This window comes from Vidua macroura, chromosome 9, assembly GCF_024509145.1.
Source record: "Vidua macroura isolate BioBank_ID:100142 chromosome 9, ASM2450914v1, whole genome shotgun sequence".
In the NCBI taxonomy this organism is placed as follows: domain Eukaryota; kingdom Metazoa; phylum Chordata; class Aves; order Passeriformes; family Viduidae; genus Vidua; species Vidua macroura.
In genome coordinates this window covers 4,904,759-4,920,790 of record NC_071579.1, presented here as the reverse complement: position 1 = coordinate 4,920,790, position 16,032 = coordinate 4,904,759, and the positions used below count along the sequence as shown (strand labels likewise).

General features: G+C 42.3%; 1 protein-coding gene across 3 annotated transcripts in view; it reads right to left on the bottom strand.

The window, feature by feature from the left end:
* The window catches only part of ABL2 (ABL proto-oncogene 2, non-receptor tyrosine kinase), a 42,323-nt gene extending 28,078 nt beyond the window's left edge, over positions 1–14,245 (bottom strand). For all 3 annotated transcript variants that reach the window (XM_053984644.1, XM_053984645.1, XM_053984646.1), the window contains exon 1: positions 13,905–14,245. In XM_053984644.1, the coding sequence (XP_053840619.1) occupies positions 13,905–14,082 (178 nt within the window). In that variant the 5' untranslated portion in view covers positions 14,083–14,245. The remainder of the gene's footprint in view (positions 1–13,904) is intronic.
* Positions 14,246–16,032: the final 1,787 nt, after the last annotated feature.

Sequence of the window (16,032 nt, the reverse complement as noted above, 5' to 3'; positions counted from 1 at the left end):
GTTTCCACCCATTCAGCCTTATCACATTGCCATTCAGATGACCAGGATACAAGTAGGCTATATCCTGTAAAACTCTACTTCAAGATCAGGTATTTCCTGGATCAACTTACAACTTCTCCCTATCATAGGGGAAAAAAACCCAAACAAACAAAACAAACAAACAAAAAACCCAAACAAAAACAACCAAAAAACCAAACTACTCCTCTTATTTTGAAAATTCCTGCCCAATCTTTTAGAAATTATGTATTGTGAATATTGCAGGCAGATTATTTATAACAGACTTCATACAAGAGATATCTGCTGCAGAAGCAGGATTGAAACTAAGTTACTCAAAATATATGGAGTCTAATGATTCTGTTTCTAAAGCAAGGGTAAGGGCATCCTACATAATGACAGGTAAAATAGAGTAACAGGGAAACTGACAGTCTTGGCTTTGTTTTTACTGCATGAAGGTGGCTGCTGTAATCTAAGACAAATACATAAAATACAGTTTTTTCCTTTAAACTGGTGAGGAAAAATAACCAGGTCTGGGTGTGGAGGACTCAACCCAGTTTTTGTAGGAGCTTTGCCAATGTCATAAGAGCTGCAAGGGTGGTACCCTCCTCTCAAAGAAAAAACACAACTGGAAAAATCAACCTGTGCAAAAACATGTGTAACTTGGGCAGGGGAAAAGAGGAAGGAGAACTAAGAGCATCCCAGTAGTGCACAGAAAAACACTATGGTCCATAAAAGCATTATTTATTTTTAGAGGGATGTGGCACTCACACAGGCTCAGATCACCAGAACTTCTCCCTTATAAAGACGTTAGCATTACCCTGACAACCTGAACTGGGATATGTAGCCCTTACAACCATCACTGGAAAATTATGAAAATAAACACCTCCACCAACTCCTAACCCAAATTAAGATTCATAAACTGAACCTTCTGCAGCTGTTGGGATTCATCTCCTGGTTTTATCTGGAGCTTTGGGGTGGGGATCATTGTGCAGACACATGTGCTAACTGTGCAGCTGTCTCTGGAAGCACGCTCCAAGGACCAGGCATTCCTCCTCGGAATGAGGTGTGCAGGCACATTTTATTTCAGATTTAAAGTTGCATAAGGGCTACCATACAAAGTTGAGAGGGCTCACCTGCCATCCACTGCTTTTCTTTTAGTCAAAGAGGCAGTCAGGAAACAGCAGCATGAGTATTTCACCCCAAACTGTGATGTTTTTCTAAATCTGGACCATTGGTTTCTAGATTTGTGACAAGAGGCAATGATGTTTTTCCATTGAGGATATGAATTCTAGTAAGATTTATTTCTAAACCCTCTAGTAGGTAACCATCTCCCCTGCTCAGGTAACTAAACAGTAAACTTTTTTTGCTGAAATACTTTATTAGCAATTAAAGGATGGAAGAGCAAGAGGATGTATTAAATCCCAGACTTCTGCTGGGGCTGTACCTGCTTTGTGGGTGATCCCTCTCACTGCTACTAACCATACTCTACCCAGCAGTAAATGCCTATTCTCAGACACATTAAATTCACAGCCTACACAACATTCTCAGTCAGGGCATGCTAATATTATGGCTTGATACTACACAGGATATTTTTGTAGCACTTGATATATCTTGCAGTTTCGGTATTTTATTCTTTTGACAGCCCTACAGAGTAGTAGGATAAATTTGTGCTATGAAGAAGGTCTAAAGCAAAGCAAAAGTAATTTCCTAAATATCTGGAAGCTATGGCAGAGCAGGACTCAAGTTGGTGTTGATCAGTAATCCTTCCTAAAGTGCAGTACCCAGAGCTTTCATTACAAAATCTTCACATTATCTAACAAATAAATAACACTTTCAGTCAAAGTCATAAAATACTCTGAAAACAGCTACTGTCCTAACTACTGATGTTGTTTAAACAAAAACACCTACTTACTCAACTAATGAAGTAGGATTAAAATAAATACCTTTGAGTTCAAGCATCAAAAAAGGTAAGAAAAACCTGCCATAGGGCAAAGCATAATAGGAAAAAAGAACATAGGCCTGTGGAAAGGGTGTTGCATCCATAGTCCTGCTAGAGATGTGCTGCATAAACCTCACTCATCTGTGTGACAAAACAATTTTCCTTTTACAAACTGACTATTCTGCCAGTGCAGAAAAAAAAATTAAATAGCTAAATACTATGGAAAATAGTTTTCCTAACTGCAGGGATTTTTACTCATACCAGTATCTTTATATACATAGAGAGGGAGAGAGAGAGATGGGAGAAACTATTTTCTCCAGCTCCTGCATGTCTGTATTCCTGGTTCTAGAGCTGACATCCTTTGTCAGCAAAGGTAAAGAATTTGGGAACAGACTAGGAGAACACAGTTAAGAGAGAAAGACACTGCATCACTTGTCTCATTTTCAGAATAGATATGGCTCCAAATAAGACACCAGCTGAGTAAGAATGCTAAATACTCTGAGGAAAGGGAATTGTTCTTCCTACTTAGTAACAGCATCAACTCCTGTACAGTCAATTCTGTTTCCCCTTAAACCTCAAACACCCTCATTTCACACAGTATTGTCCATGGAACTTGTTCCCAACACAGGGCCACTAATTTCTAAAAGAACAAGAGCAATCCTTGGAGTTGCAACCTTCACTGTGGTGTATGAGAACAGTTAATTCTATGTACTAAAGCCTACTTCTCTACTAACTGTAAATAGAGATGTTGTTTGCCTAATAGCTTTTATTAGGTTTCAAAAATGACAAGCACACCTCGCTGTAGCTCAGGGGGTAACCATGTGATGAAGAATATTTTTCTGTGAGAGGAAGAATAGATGGGAGGAAGCAACAAACCAGATGCCAAGGCCTGAAATGCACCTGAGATCTCAACTTTGTAACAAATTAGGAGAGTCTGTGAGAGAATAAAAGGGCATCTACAGCATACCAGAAGTCATGCCTTTGCTTTTGCACGACAGTATGCAAGACAGGAAGTCTGCCTTGGTTGCATTTTAAACAGGTTTTCATATCTCCTTTGTAGGAGTCTGTTTTAGGACTGACAACACTGCCTTTCACTGGCTTGTATTACAGAGAACGATATGTAACTTTCAGGAAAACACAAATGCATCCCAATTTAGTGTAGTAACTCAGCAGTCAATGGCTAACACCACTGTGGTGTCAGGTGATCTTATTTTTTGGTAATTACATACCCTTAACATCAGGTTTGGGATCTCCTTGCAGAGATCCTGTTTCCCAGCCACCAGCACCAGTGCATGAATGCTTGCTGCAATTCCCTTTGCATTGCTCTACTGCTAGGCAGCCAAACACATTACTCTACAGTTCTCTCTCTGTTTTAATTCACTGTAGCTTCAGTCTCTTTATGGATATTTGAGAGATAACACTGAGCAAAGTGCAGTGCTTTGAGATTCCTTTTCAAGTCCAACAATTAACATAAATGTTACCCTTCCCTTGGGCCTATTACCACGCCACAAATGTTTTGAAATGCAGGCTAGAGCCACAACAAACACAATTCTCCAAAGCCTACAGGATGAGACAAGAGTGTATGACTGAACATTTAATTTAGCCTGCAGACAGCTTTGTTTGTGCCAAAATTAAGTCTAAATAGCTCCATAAACCAAGCGTTATTGTAATTTTACAGATGAGAAGTGCACAGAAGCAATGAGAAGTGATTATTAATTTGAGTGCTCAGATTACCTAGCAAAAGTATCAGATTTAATGTCCTTCCATGCACGAAAGATGTCTGCATACTTGCACATAAACAAGTTGGGAAACTTCCCTTGCTGGCAGATGAAGTTAATTTAGGATAAAGTCCAACAGAAACAAAACAACTAAAAGGGAAGCAGCCCAGCTCTTAATGGCAAAAGCAAAATAAACATGTATTGTTACATCTTAATACAGCCAAATCTGCCTTTTGCTCTGTGGATCCTGCCTGCTTTCATAACCCAACACTTACCTAAAACACTGCACATTATTTAACACAGTAATGTCAAATAACACACCCCACTTTTCTTAGTGGAAAAAACCTTTTAGCAATGGATAATTGAAGGCATTGGAGCACCCTCTCGTGGCAGGCTGGAAATAGCGTTCGGCAAGAGCAGCTGCAATCAATCCTTTTACCTTGTTAGTTGAGACATTGAAAGTTTACACTGAGTCCCCACCTGGGGCAGAGCAGGCACTGGGAGCCCAGCTGAGCATTATTCCAGAGTCAGGCTGCACCTAGGAGCAGTTCCAGGCTTTGACACCGAGCAGGAAATGAGAAACAAGGTGTTTTATTTAGCAGAAATGCTGCCATGGCACACAGAACAAGTCCCTGTGCTTCTGCAAGATTGTGTGTGCATGGAAAGAAAGACACGTGCCAAGTGTCTCGTCCAAATTTAGCTCAACCCTTTGACAACAAAGTGGATGATGGAAGAATTTGAATTTCTGCACAAGACTACAGCCAACCTCAGCTTTGACAAACATAAGCCCTGTGGTCTATTTCAACTTTCTAAAGCACATCTGTATTTCTAACTAAGTGCAAGAATTACCACATAAAGAATGAGTCTGATTTAGAAGACAGTGCCTTCTTCATAAACATTTTACCCCTAAAGAATTCAAATATTTATTTATGATGACCTAAAAGTGAAAACATTTTCTAACAAAGCAGATGTAACAAGGGTTCAACCTGCTGGACTTCTATCTCTCAGGATAGCTATGGCAGGCCAAGTCACTCCAATCAGCATTTGAGCAGCTACTGAGTTTGCAAATGAATCCTAAGGCACCTAATGCACCTCTGGAAGAAAAAAATTATGAAAAATGGTCTTGTTCTTCTGTAGTTCATATCAATGAACTAAATTTATTAGACTCAAATTTATTAGATTAGTAAAAAAAATTAAAATTCTAGTTTCTTCTAACATGAAAAATCAGCTCCTTCCCCACATCTATGTTGCAAACTTTATATCCCCAGGGTTAAGAGCCTGAATTTTAAAAAAAGACTAAATATAACTTGAAACATAGCACTACAAAGCACTACCATTTTCCTATTTATTCTAAGGATCTTCTGTATATAAAGCCTTTTTAATCTCATAAAGTACCTCTGCTTTCTCCATTTATTCCAACATAAAATTATGTAAACCCAACAAACGTAACCCCCAACAATGAGCATACAATTGATGACTAGTGAAAAAGTATTTTGCTGTGCTTCCGTGAGTATTTAGGCCAGAGCACAGGTTTCACAGTGGTACTGATCACACAAGCTCTCCTCATCCCTCCCCAAGCTCAGACATCTCCCTGCCTCAGAAAGAGATGCCAAAACCTCCCCAAACCCTACTCATCTGAGGCAGGAGAGGAGAGTACAGGAATCCTGCAGAGAGGTGGCTCTCACTATTTTATTTTTTATTTATATTTGACTGCCATAAACGATAAAACTCATCAGGCTCACTCGATTCCATCCAAGTCAGTGAAAAGCAGGTTTGAAAACAAACCAGAATTGAGTGATATCATCACAAAATGATCAAAGAAACCACTTTCAGAGCACCTGTTCAAGGTCCCACCTCCACCCCAGCCTTTATGCCTTGTTAAAGCTGCCACTGTGAGCGCAACTTTACCAACACTCTGCTTATTAAAAACAACAATATTCCAAAGAGCACACAAAGGACACTCAGCAATTTGTTAAAACTTGCTATTTTAACTTTAGTATCTAGGAACTGAGCCTGAGAGCTGCCACTTATTAGACTGAAAATTTTATTTGTCAGTTTATAGATGCAAAACCTTAATTTACAAGAGAAAATGAACAACAAATCAGCTCTCAGACAATGGATGCTGTTTCTTTTTCACTTGTACTGGAGGGAATGGTGAACATAGAAAAAGTCTTATAATTCAAACTTGTCTTTTAAGAAAAAATTGCATTAAACACTAGCATTAAGTCTATGTTTATGCAAACCAGCTCAGGTCTGTATAACCTTGAGTTCTGCTGCACCCAGTGACCTAATGGAAGAAGGAAGCTAGGTCACTATTCAAAACATCTTCAAGGTTATTCACATTTCTTAGAGCGTATTTCCTTCTTCCTAGATGACCCAATTTGTACCAATTTTAAAAAGATTGGTATAAAAGGCTTTTTTACTGCTAAACAGCCACTACACTTTCATTAATTGGCCAGTTTTGACAGATTGCTGGGTGAGAAGTAACAGTTTAAAATTTCTTTTTTTAAAAACCCTTCAAGGCTAATCTAAACAATCTTTCCAGTTTCCTTCTATTATTAAACAATTTTCAGAAATACCATTACAGCTGTACCTTTGCTCTACTTCTGCTCTTGGCCTTCCTAAGCAGCAACCCAAAATTGATATTCTCATCAGTCGTGCAGCCTCCCACGGGTTTTTGAATAGCAGCAGTAAAACTGAACAGTCTTGTTAATTCTGTGACACTGCTGGTTAGCAAATCCAACCCTGAGCAGCAAAAGCTTGGAAATAATTTTGAGAAACTGAGCTGACCTTGCAGGCTAAGGAAGGCCTCATTATATTACTTTACACTCCAGCTTGGATTTGTAGGGTTATCTTCACAATCCAGGGGCTATGAAATTAGAATGTACAAATATTTTGGGGTTTCATCTAGAAAACAGATCTGTGTAAACACCTTTTATATATCTGATATTAAGGGTCAATATAGGAGGCAATACCAATCTACTTGGATATGACAATATTTAAACAAGCCCCTGCCCCAGGCCATGTTAGAGTGTACACAGATTTGTGATGGGGAAATGTCTCTTCACTTTGCAATTCCTGTAGGTTTTGGTGTGTTTACTGAGGAACATCACTCTCTGCAGCTAACTTTTTGAAAAAAAATAAGTCTAACTGAAAACACAATCTGAAAAACAGGAGCACTTCATGATCTATGCTATCATGCTCCAAAATGTATAATATTCCTATAATTTAGCCAATATTCACATAATTTCTTTCAACCAGAAGCAAGCCTGAAACCTTTTTCAAAATCAGCTATGGTGCTGATCTTAGCTGAGATGACAACAAATAGGAATAGCCAAGACATACTTGATGCTTTGTTGTTGGGATTATCATTAGAGAAACAAAGGAAAAATAGACATGGAGGGTCACAAATTCAGAATGTTCTCATGCTCTTATCCTATAATTCAATTGCAAATTTGACCCAAAAGCAGCAGATGGTTCCTATGCCTTTTCCATATATAGCGTAAAACAACAAAAAGCTACTTCCATTTCTCCTCAATAGTAAATAATAAAACAAAGAAAACACAAGCAAACCAGGAAAGAGACCAAGATCCAACCCAGTAGCATTATAAATTAAAGGATGAGGCATGCTGTCCTATAGAAAAATAAATGTTCCTTCATTTAAGAGCTACTTTTCTTACATAATTGTAGTCCCAATTCTTGAATCTTATTGTCACAGAAAACTTTCAAATTAATGTAAGTGAAGCTCTATGTTTATTAATATATGTAGTTATTTTTATTTGAAGTATCTTAGTAAGATTAATATTCTAAGGTTAATGTTTGGCTTTAGAAGAAGAGGAGGGGAATTTCTTGAAAAAGAAGTAAAGAAGTATGTTTAACAGACCTCTGAAGAGCACCAGAAGATTGAAATAAAACTAATTTAATTTTTAGTGAAGTATTTCTGTAAATCTTTGCCTCCTCCTCAAAAAAGACAAAGTTATTTTAGGGCTTTTTTTTTTTTTTAATTCTTCTGCTGAATTAGCTGGTACTGAAAGCCACCTATTAAAAAGTTAATTTATACCCAGCTGCAGACAAGCAATCATAGCAGGAGATGCACATGTCTCTATAGAGAGCCCACAAAGCACAGACAACTTCCTAAGCAGATATGGGTAATATAACTAAGCTTTGTTGCTGTGGTTCGCAGCATTACCAACAGGAAGCCTCAATGATTTTGTAAATGTCACTTATTCCAGAGAGAATAATCTCTATGGGTAATGCCAAGATCATCCTTTAAAATAAAGTATTTCATAACCACAAAGCCAGAGAAATGTGAAGGATGATGCAGTAACGGTGAGAAAACCGTGACCTCAGACCCAGCAAGTCAATGCTGCTGCACCTCAGCACAAGGTTTTCTTTCCTGCTGTGTGGAGGGAAAGAGGCTGTTAGTGGCCCAAACAACTATGAGAAGTATTTCTTTACCAGTAAATACTGTGCTGAAGGCTGTTAAAAAGGAAATTCTACCTATGTTGCAGATTCACCTGCAAAGCCAGTCCTGGGGCCATTTGCACTGCAAGCCTTGTGTCACCCGTAATTACAGGCTGCTGGAAGCACTGCTAGCGGTTTGGGGATTTGGGAGATCAGCTTGGAAACAGGATGCACGTGAGGCTTTGGTCTGTGATCATCCATCCATCCCTGGCTTTCTGAAATACAACCAGGTGAAAACGAGCTCTGCAAGTTACCACACAAAACCCAGCTGTATTACTTTTAACAACTTTCCCAGGCATCCCTACTGGAGTAAGTACAAAGTGCTGGTTCTTGGTTTGTATTAGTTGGATTTTGATAGTTTCTTATGACTGTAAATTAGTCAGCTGTCAGCAGTACTTAGAAGGCAGTTTATGGATAGTAAGTATCCTGGAAACATTAAGTTGTGACAGCTAAGAGAAAAGAGCTAGAATAAATCATGCTAACAATCGTCCGGCTTTAGCTATAAAGCAAAGATCTACAAAGTACAGTTTGACTTCAGTACAGTCCTTCAGCAAGGACTGGCCTGCTTTAGGAACAAACAAACATGATATATGCTGAAGTGGGTCACAGAGCAGGTCATTCCTCCTGAACAGGCTTACTGTCCCAGAATCTGTAATAACTACCAGCCATTAAATATTCCTGAAGCCAAGCCTGCTAGAGCATCTCCAGGAGATAGCCCAACTCTCCTCAATCTAATTATGTGAGCTGGTGATCCTACTTAGACTAAATAACGATGGTTTAAGACACTTGTAACAATTTGCTTGTGTGCCCTGTTCATTTCCCACCAATTCGTTCACTTGGCCATGTCCTTAATCCCCAAAAAAATCCCACAATCTTTTTTTGCAAAACATTGCACTTGCAAGCAATAGCAAGTTTGTGAAATATTGCTAGAACAACTTGTACCACACCATCTGCTAGATGGGGAGAACTGAGAAATTGGAGATATGTATGGGCATTGAAATATGATTTTTAAGTTGGCTGTGAGTAAAACCTTTTGAAGTAACTTCATTTCAGTCTTGCCTTCTTCAGACTGTCTTCCCTGTCTATGCGAAAAGAATTAGATCAGTAGTCAGTATTATATTGTCCCTTCCATCAAGCTGGTAGTCTCCTCTCTTTTTCAAAATTCATTATGCAAAAATCGCTTAAAACAAGGTATAAAAATCAATATTTAATGCAATAGATCTGCAGGAATAATTTAGATATCATGGAGAAGGATGCAATAGAGAATACGCCTACCGATTCATGTTCTGCAAGGGATGTTCCTCTAGACACTTAGCTGAACTGTCCTTTATGCCCCAAATAATTAGTTAAGAGTTATTTGTATATTGTGGTCCCACAAGATTTCTGATTTACAGTACAAAAAACCAGGCACTGAATACAGTGATTATATTCCATCTGCACAGGGCATTTACTGACAGAAAAGTCTGTGGGCAAGTAGCTCTGGCCTGAGCTTGCTGCATTTCACTGGGATGAAAAATAAAGAACATTTTAGGCAGCCCACAAAGTGCAGTTGTTAAACTGACCCTATTTTCTCTCCTTCTTTCCATTTTCCTGCACCCAGCCCTTCAGTTTCAGAATTTCAAAGGGACAGTGTTATTTATGCTTCTTCCTATTTTAGACTGTTTTTATCATGTGTCATAGCACTCTGACTGCCTTAGGGGAACTTTAATGATAATTTTATTTTTAAAAGTATAGGCTTATCTAGCCTGACCTTGATGCACATAATAAAAGGTTGCTAAACTTCTCCTCTAGAAAACAAAACAGGGAACAAATGTCCTGCGCCTGCTGGATCAAAAGCTCAAGTGTGGCAGAGTCTTCCACTACCCCAAAATACATCACCAAGGCAACTGTAGCAGTCTTGCAAACAGGTATTGCAAAGGCTTCCCAGACAGGATTTAAATAGTCTGATTTTCCTGTAGTATGTGCTCTAGAACACTCAGCAAGTCTTTTTGGAGATGAAAAGCATGCTAACACCATTCCAAAGAGTATCTTGGTACAGTAGGCTGTAATCAGTGCTCTTCTGAAAGAAAATTACAAGTGTCACTGTTCAAAGGTCAAACGAGCCAAGTAGAGTCCGTACAGCTTGGAAGTTGTTGGTTGTTGTTGCTTGTTCTTCTTTCCTCAAACAAATTTCTGAAAGGGTAAGGAGATAACTGACTTCCCTCTTCTGTCTCCTGTTCCTTCTCTGGAACGGAAAGCTCATCCTCTAACGGCACCAAGGACTTCTTGTCTGTTCTGGTTGCACTGATCTGTAAGAATTTGGTTGTACCTACTGTTCACTGCAGCTCTTCCCTCCTGAGCTGTCCCTATGGTAGTCATGAATTCCAGTGGAGCACACGTGGGAACACCAGTGTTTGAACCATCCTTGTGTTCACACTCGTCCTTTCTACTACACCAATAGCAACCAACATGCTTACAATCCATAGCCTGCTTTTAAAGTCACTGATAACATGCCAGGAATACTCACAAAGGGGAGTTTTGAAGGGCAAATTGCAGAAGACTGCAAATTCCATTATTATCTTCTTGCATCCTGGAGAACTCTGCTCCATAACTAATGGAATCACACAAGTGTGTCAGCTTGCTTAGGACTTTTCTGCTCGATGTCACACCCAAAACTCAATACTACAGTGAGCTGAAAGCCCCAGCAGTCTAGGTGTCTGTTCTCATGACGGAATAGTGGGGTGCCACAATACAGATCCTTTGCTCTTTCCATAAAACAGAAAACATCTTCAAATTCTTTGTTCCAAAAGTACATCCTGAAGTAGGTAGTGCCTGTAGTGCCTCTCCTATAGAGCTTCTGCCACACAAACTGTAAACAGGCAAATAATCATGGGACAAACTGGCTCTACTCAATCTCTTGATTTTCAAGGACATCAAGTTAGCTGGGTGAAAATGTTTGTCTCAGATTTCCGATAGCTTAGTGAAAAGGGTTTTACACTTCATCCATTTGACTCAAACTGCTCTCCAAAATTCTGTAGCAAAACGGGTCTGAGGCTGAAAACACTGTTTATTTCCACCCTTTCCATAAACAATCCAGAAGAAGCAACCCCTCAAAATGAACCTTATCAGGAGTACTCAGCAAGGTTTGCTGCTGGCACAACGTGGTAGGAAAGCTGCCAACACAAGGTAGGGATTTATAAACAGGTTGTCTTCTTCACATCCATGATTGCATCAAGGAAAGCCAAGGAAGGGAGACAATCCAGCCCCATCCTGTGACTGGCTGGTTTAGCCACTAGTCCAAGAGTGCTAACCCACAATCCTGCGTTTTTGCCATCGCTTTCCATACACTGTGAATACATGTCCCAGAAACAGGATGGAAGGTGGAGTTCAGAAAGAAATTACTAGGAAAGCGGCGTCTGGATCAAGTAATACCACCAGCAACCAGAGCATCAGCAGCAGCAGAAGCATATGACTCACTTAAAGAAAACCTGGCTTGCTGCTAAGTAAAACAGGAGAGCAAGGTCATTAAATGAAAAATAAGAGTACAAGTTGATGATATAAAATTCCCTTGGACAAGGAGAGTCAGGATCACAGGAAACAGTTTCTCTGACAAAGGAAGTGAATGCCAGATTTAGGAACACTACATGCATTTTAGTTTTTGCACAAGACAAGTATTTAAAAAGGTACCCAACTTTACTAGCATTTGCTACAGATCATTAATACTGACTTGTTAACACATTCCTAGCAAAATGTGAATGGAATCAGAGAACAATTTAATACAGCCGAGGCATTCACCAAGATGGAAGAGGAGCTTGAAGCCCAGTCTGAAACTCTCAAAACCTGGGGTGCCAAAAAGTCCCACCCGTTCCACATAATCTAACAGAATAAAAAGCTGTATCTTGTTTTTAAGACACACCTTCCTTTACAGTCTGCAAGGAAAATAACAGAAACAATGCTAAGTAAAGACCCTAAGTAAAGCTACATCCATTATCTTACCACTGAAGCAGATAACCTAAGCAATATAAATAGTAGTGAAATTATTTTGAAAGATACCATTGCTCTTATCCCAGAGCAATGTTCTTTTTACGTGGCACTGAACCGTTTTATTCAGTGTGTTGGCCTTCCAGGCTCATTCTTGTTTCTCATCTATGGAAGACAGAGCAGAAGGGCTGGCAGGCACATAATTTGTCTTCTTGGTGTGCATGCATGCTTCAGAAAGCTTTTCCTCTCCATTTCCCTGCCACTACATGTAAATAATTCTCCCTACTGTCTATCTTTGAAATTTAGTAGGGTGTGAGAAGGAGCTAGAAGGAATTGTTCAGGATGCTGAATTAAATTACTACCAAAACATGCAAGCAATAACGAAAAGAAGTGCTTGAGTCAGTGTCAACTGTGTTATTGGGAAGTCACTACACATCCCCAAATGCTGTAATGCACTTCGCACAAATGTCCTTTCTGTCCATGCCTTGTAAGCGCAGGAACCAAAGAGTCATCTTGGTACCAAAGCATGAGAAGACAGTTTTGACATTAGCAGGAGTGTACACAGCATTCTTGCTCTGCTACTGAAGACTTAGACACACCCCACTGAAAGAAGTGTGTCTAATTTCTGAGATGTCCTTAATACTGCAAGTGTGCAGTCTGTGATAGGAATGTTTTAGCCAAAGTGCCTTTTAACATATAAAAATACAAAGAGTAAAACGTGAAGTTGCAATAAAATAACAATTCTTAGTTTAACTGTGGGTCAAGCACTCAGCAAGCATGTTCTGTTTTGGTTTTAAAGCTGATACTGCTCCCTGAACTCAAAAGCTGTGATAACACTGAGATTTTTAAGAACTGATTTTGTGCTGTGCTCTTGTTTTGATAGATACTTACATGTCAGCAGTCACAGAAGATACTCACTTTTAGACTGCTGGTTGTACTTCCTTAATCTTTCTGCCTGAGTGTATTGAGCAAAAGAAAATGTGTATTGTCAGAAGCAGCCTTGCTTTATAAACACTGGCAACTCTCCCTCCACTTAAAGCCAAGCTCTCCAGAGCTGATTCAGGTCTTTAGGATTTGAGATGCATCTGCACATCTACCCTCAACATGCTTGTCAAGGCAGACAGGTTTCAGTTTGTCTTACATTCCAAAACTTGGCAACATCTTAATGCACAAATAAGTGTGTGTATATATATATGTATATATATATATATATATATAAAAGAAACATGGTTACAAAGGAGATTTGAAGATGTGTGGGTCCTTCTAAGAGAGGTTACAGAAACGTGTACATGAAACATTGTTGCATCCCATTTCCGGTCTCAGTTTACAGCAATAAGAACAGAACTGGACAGGCAAAAACGTCAACCGAGAATCAGATGGCAGCTATAATACCCCAGTCAAAACGAAATTGTTTACTCTGTCAGGACAGAGACAGTCTGACAGATCTACAACGGCAAGTCACAAACGCCTCGGCAAACAGTCGGACAAGGCACATGTTACCTTTACCTTTGTAAACAAAACCAGAGCTCGGAATCGCCACAGTGACAGCGACCGAACCCCGCGGGTCCCGATCCCCAGCGGTGCCACCTCGCTCCCGCTGTGGCTGGCGGGCAGTCCCGATCCCCAACTCCAGCGGGTGGCGGGGGAGAAGCTCCTCCGAAGGCGAGCATCCCCCGGGACGTGGCGGCCGGGGCAAGCATCCTCCGGGACGCGGCTGCCCCGCTCCCCCCGTGTGCCTCTCCCCTCCCCCAATAAACCCACCACAACAAAAGAGGGAGGAGAGGAAGGCCGATCGCGCCCCTTTCCCCCTCGCCCCGGCCGCTCACCGTGCTGGGTGAAGACATTGAATCCTCCCTCTGCGGAGCGGCCGGCCGCCTCCCGCCGGCGGCCCGCCGGCCTGGCCGCGCTGCTCCCCCGCAGACCCCGCGGCTGCTGCTGCTGCTGCGGTGGCTGGTGCTGGAACCCCACGCCCGGCTCCCCGACGCGGCCCACCTGCTGCCCCATGGCGGGCCGCGCTCACATCCCGCCGCTCCCGGCCCGGCAGGCGCGTCCCGGTCCTCCCGCGGCCGGTCCCGGCGGCTCCCGCGGAGCTCCGGGCTGGGGCTCACGAGCTCTTCCCCGCAGCCCCCGCCGCCATCTTAAACCACAGAGCGCCGGCGGAGCGGGGACGGAGCGGCTCCCGCAGCCGCCTCCGGTCCGCCCAGGGAGGGGAGGGAGCGAGGGAGGAAAGGGGGGAGGGAGGAAGGGAAGCTGGGATAGAAGGAGGGCGGCTGCCCCCCCCCCCCCCCCCCCCCAAGCCCAGACCGCCCTGCTGCGGCACGCAGAATCCCAGGATTGTTTGGGTTGGAAGGGACCTCTGTGGATCGCTCAGGCCCAAGGCAGGGTCATCTGGAGCAGGTGACAGGAACGCGGGTTTTTAATTTCTCCAGAGAGGGAGACTCCACGCCCTCCCTGGATATCCTGTTCCAGTGCTCTGCCACCCTCAGCATAAAGGAGTTCTTACTCATGCTGAGGTGAAATTCCTTGTGCTTTAGTTTATGGCCATTGCTCCTTCTCCTGTCTCTGGGCACCACTGAAGAGTCTGGCACCATCTTCTTGGCACTGCCACAGGCAAGGCACATCAGTGGGGACGAGCACACGAGGGAATGCACATGGACATGGGCTGAGGGGCAAGAGGCCAACACGGGTGACTCACCAGATCGCACCCCAGGAGAGGCCTCCCATCTTGGCCGTGAGCAGCAGCCCAGGAGAATCACACAATCTCTTGAGCTGGGAGGGATCCATCAAGTCCATCTCTCGGCCCTGCACAGGACAGCCCCAAGAGCCAAACCCGAGACTGTCGTCCAAATACTTCTTGAACTTTGTCAAGCGATGGCTGTGGCCTCAAGGCTGGCCCAGCCCGAGCAACACTGTTCCTGTAGGCTAAAGCCAGGCTGGTTTGCCTACAAAGCTGAGCAGGCATGAGGGTAAAGCCAGGGCCATGTGCCCAGCTGCAGAAGGGAGCGGCAGTGGGCTTGTCCTAAACTGTGCACAAAGAGGTTGTTGTAGCCAGGTGAGGGTCAGCCTCTTCTCTCCAGCATCCAGGGACAGGGCAAGAAGACACAGTCTTAAAGCTGTGCCAGGGGAAGGTCAGGTTGGACATTAGGATGAATTTTTTCACAGAAGGGATGATTAGATATTAGAATGGACTGCTCAGGGAGGTGGTGGAGTCACTGTCTGGAGGTGTTTATGGAAAGACTGGATGTGGTACTCACCACTCACTGGTTGATATGGTGGTGTCAAGTCACAGGTTGAACTTGATGAGCTCAGGGTTCTTTTTCCACCTAATTGATTCTGTGGTCTCCATGGGTTACCAGGCTTCAGGTTGATTCCTTGGGCTCCCGCCAGGACCTGTTGTACTGGCCAAGGGCACGGAGAAGGAGGAAATCACTGCTGTGTGAATAACACCAGGAGTGGTTGGCAGCAGCATCTTCTTGTTGGGTGGTTGAACATACACTCAATTCTGTAACTAATTAGTAGACCAACTTCCTTCACCTTCTGTAATACTAGCATAAGGCACTCTAATCAAAGCAGAAGGCAGGAGGTTTTGTCCTGAAAGATAATGGTCTCGTCACAGTTTAGAGGACCTGGGCAGTTGGAAGTATTTCTCTCTCCATGCTAACAACTATTTCAGCAGTCTTGGTAATGTTGCTTCATCCTGGATGAGCCACAGTGCCACTCCCCTCAGATGCCTTTATTACTGAGAACTGATGTGACAGTGACAAATTGGCTTGGTAACACTCAGAGCCAACCAGCTTCCAACCTCTGTCGCTGTCCTATGTGGGAAGGTGAGGAGACATTCCTCTCAGAGCTTTGTGAAAGCCAGCTTTCAGTGAAAGGAATTCTAAGCTCATGTTCTACTTTCCCAGGGAGTTCATACTGGTGCATGTACTCAAACTGAGCCCTGCTGCAATA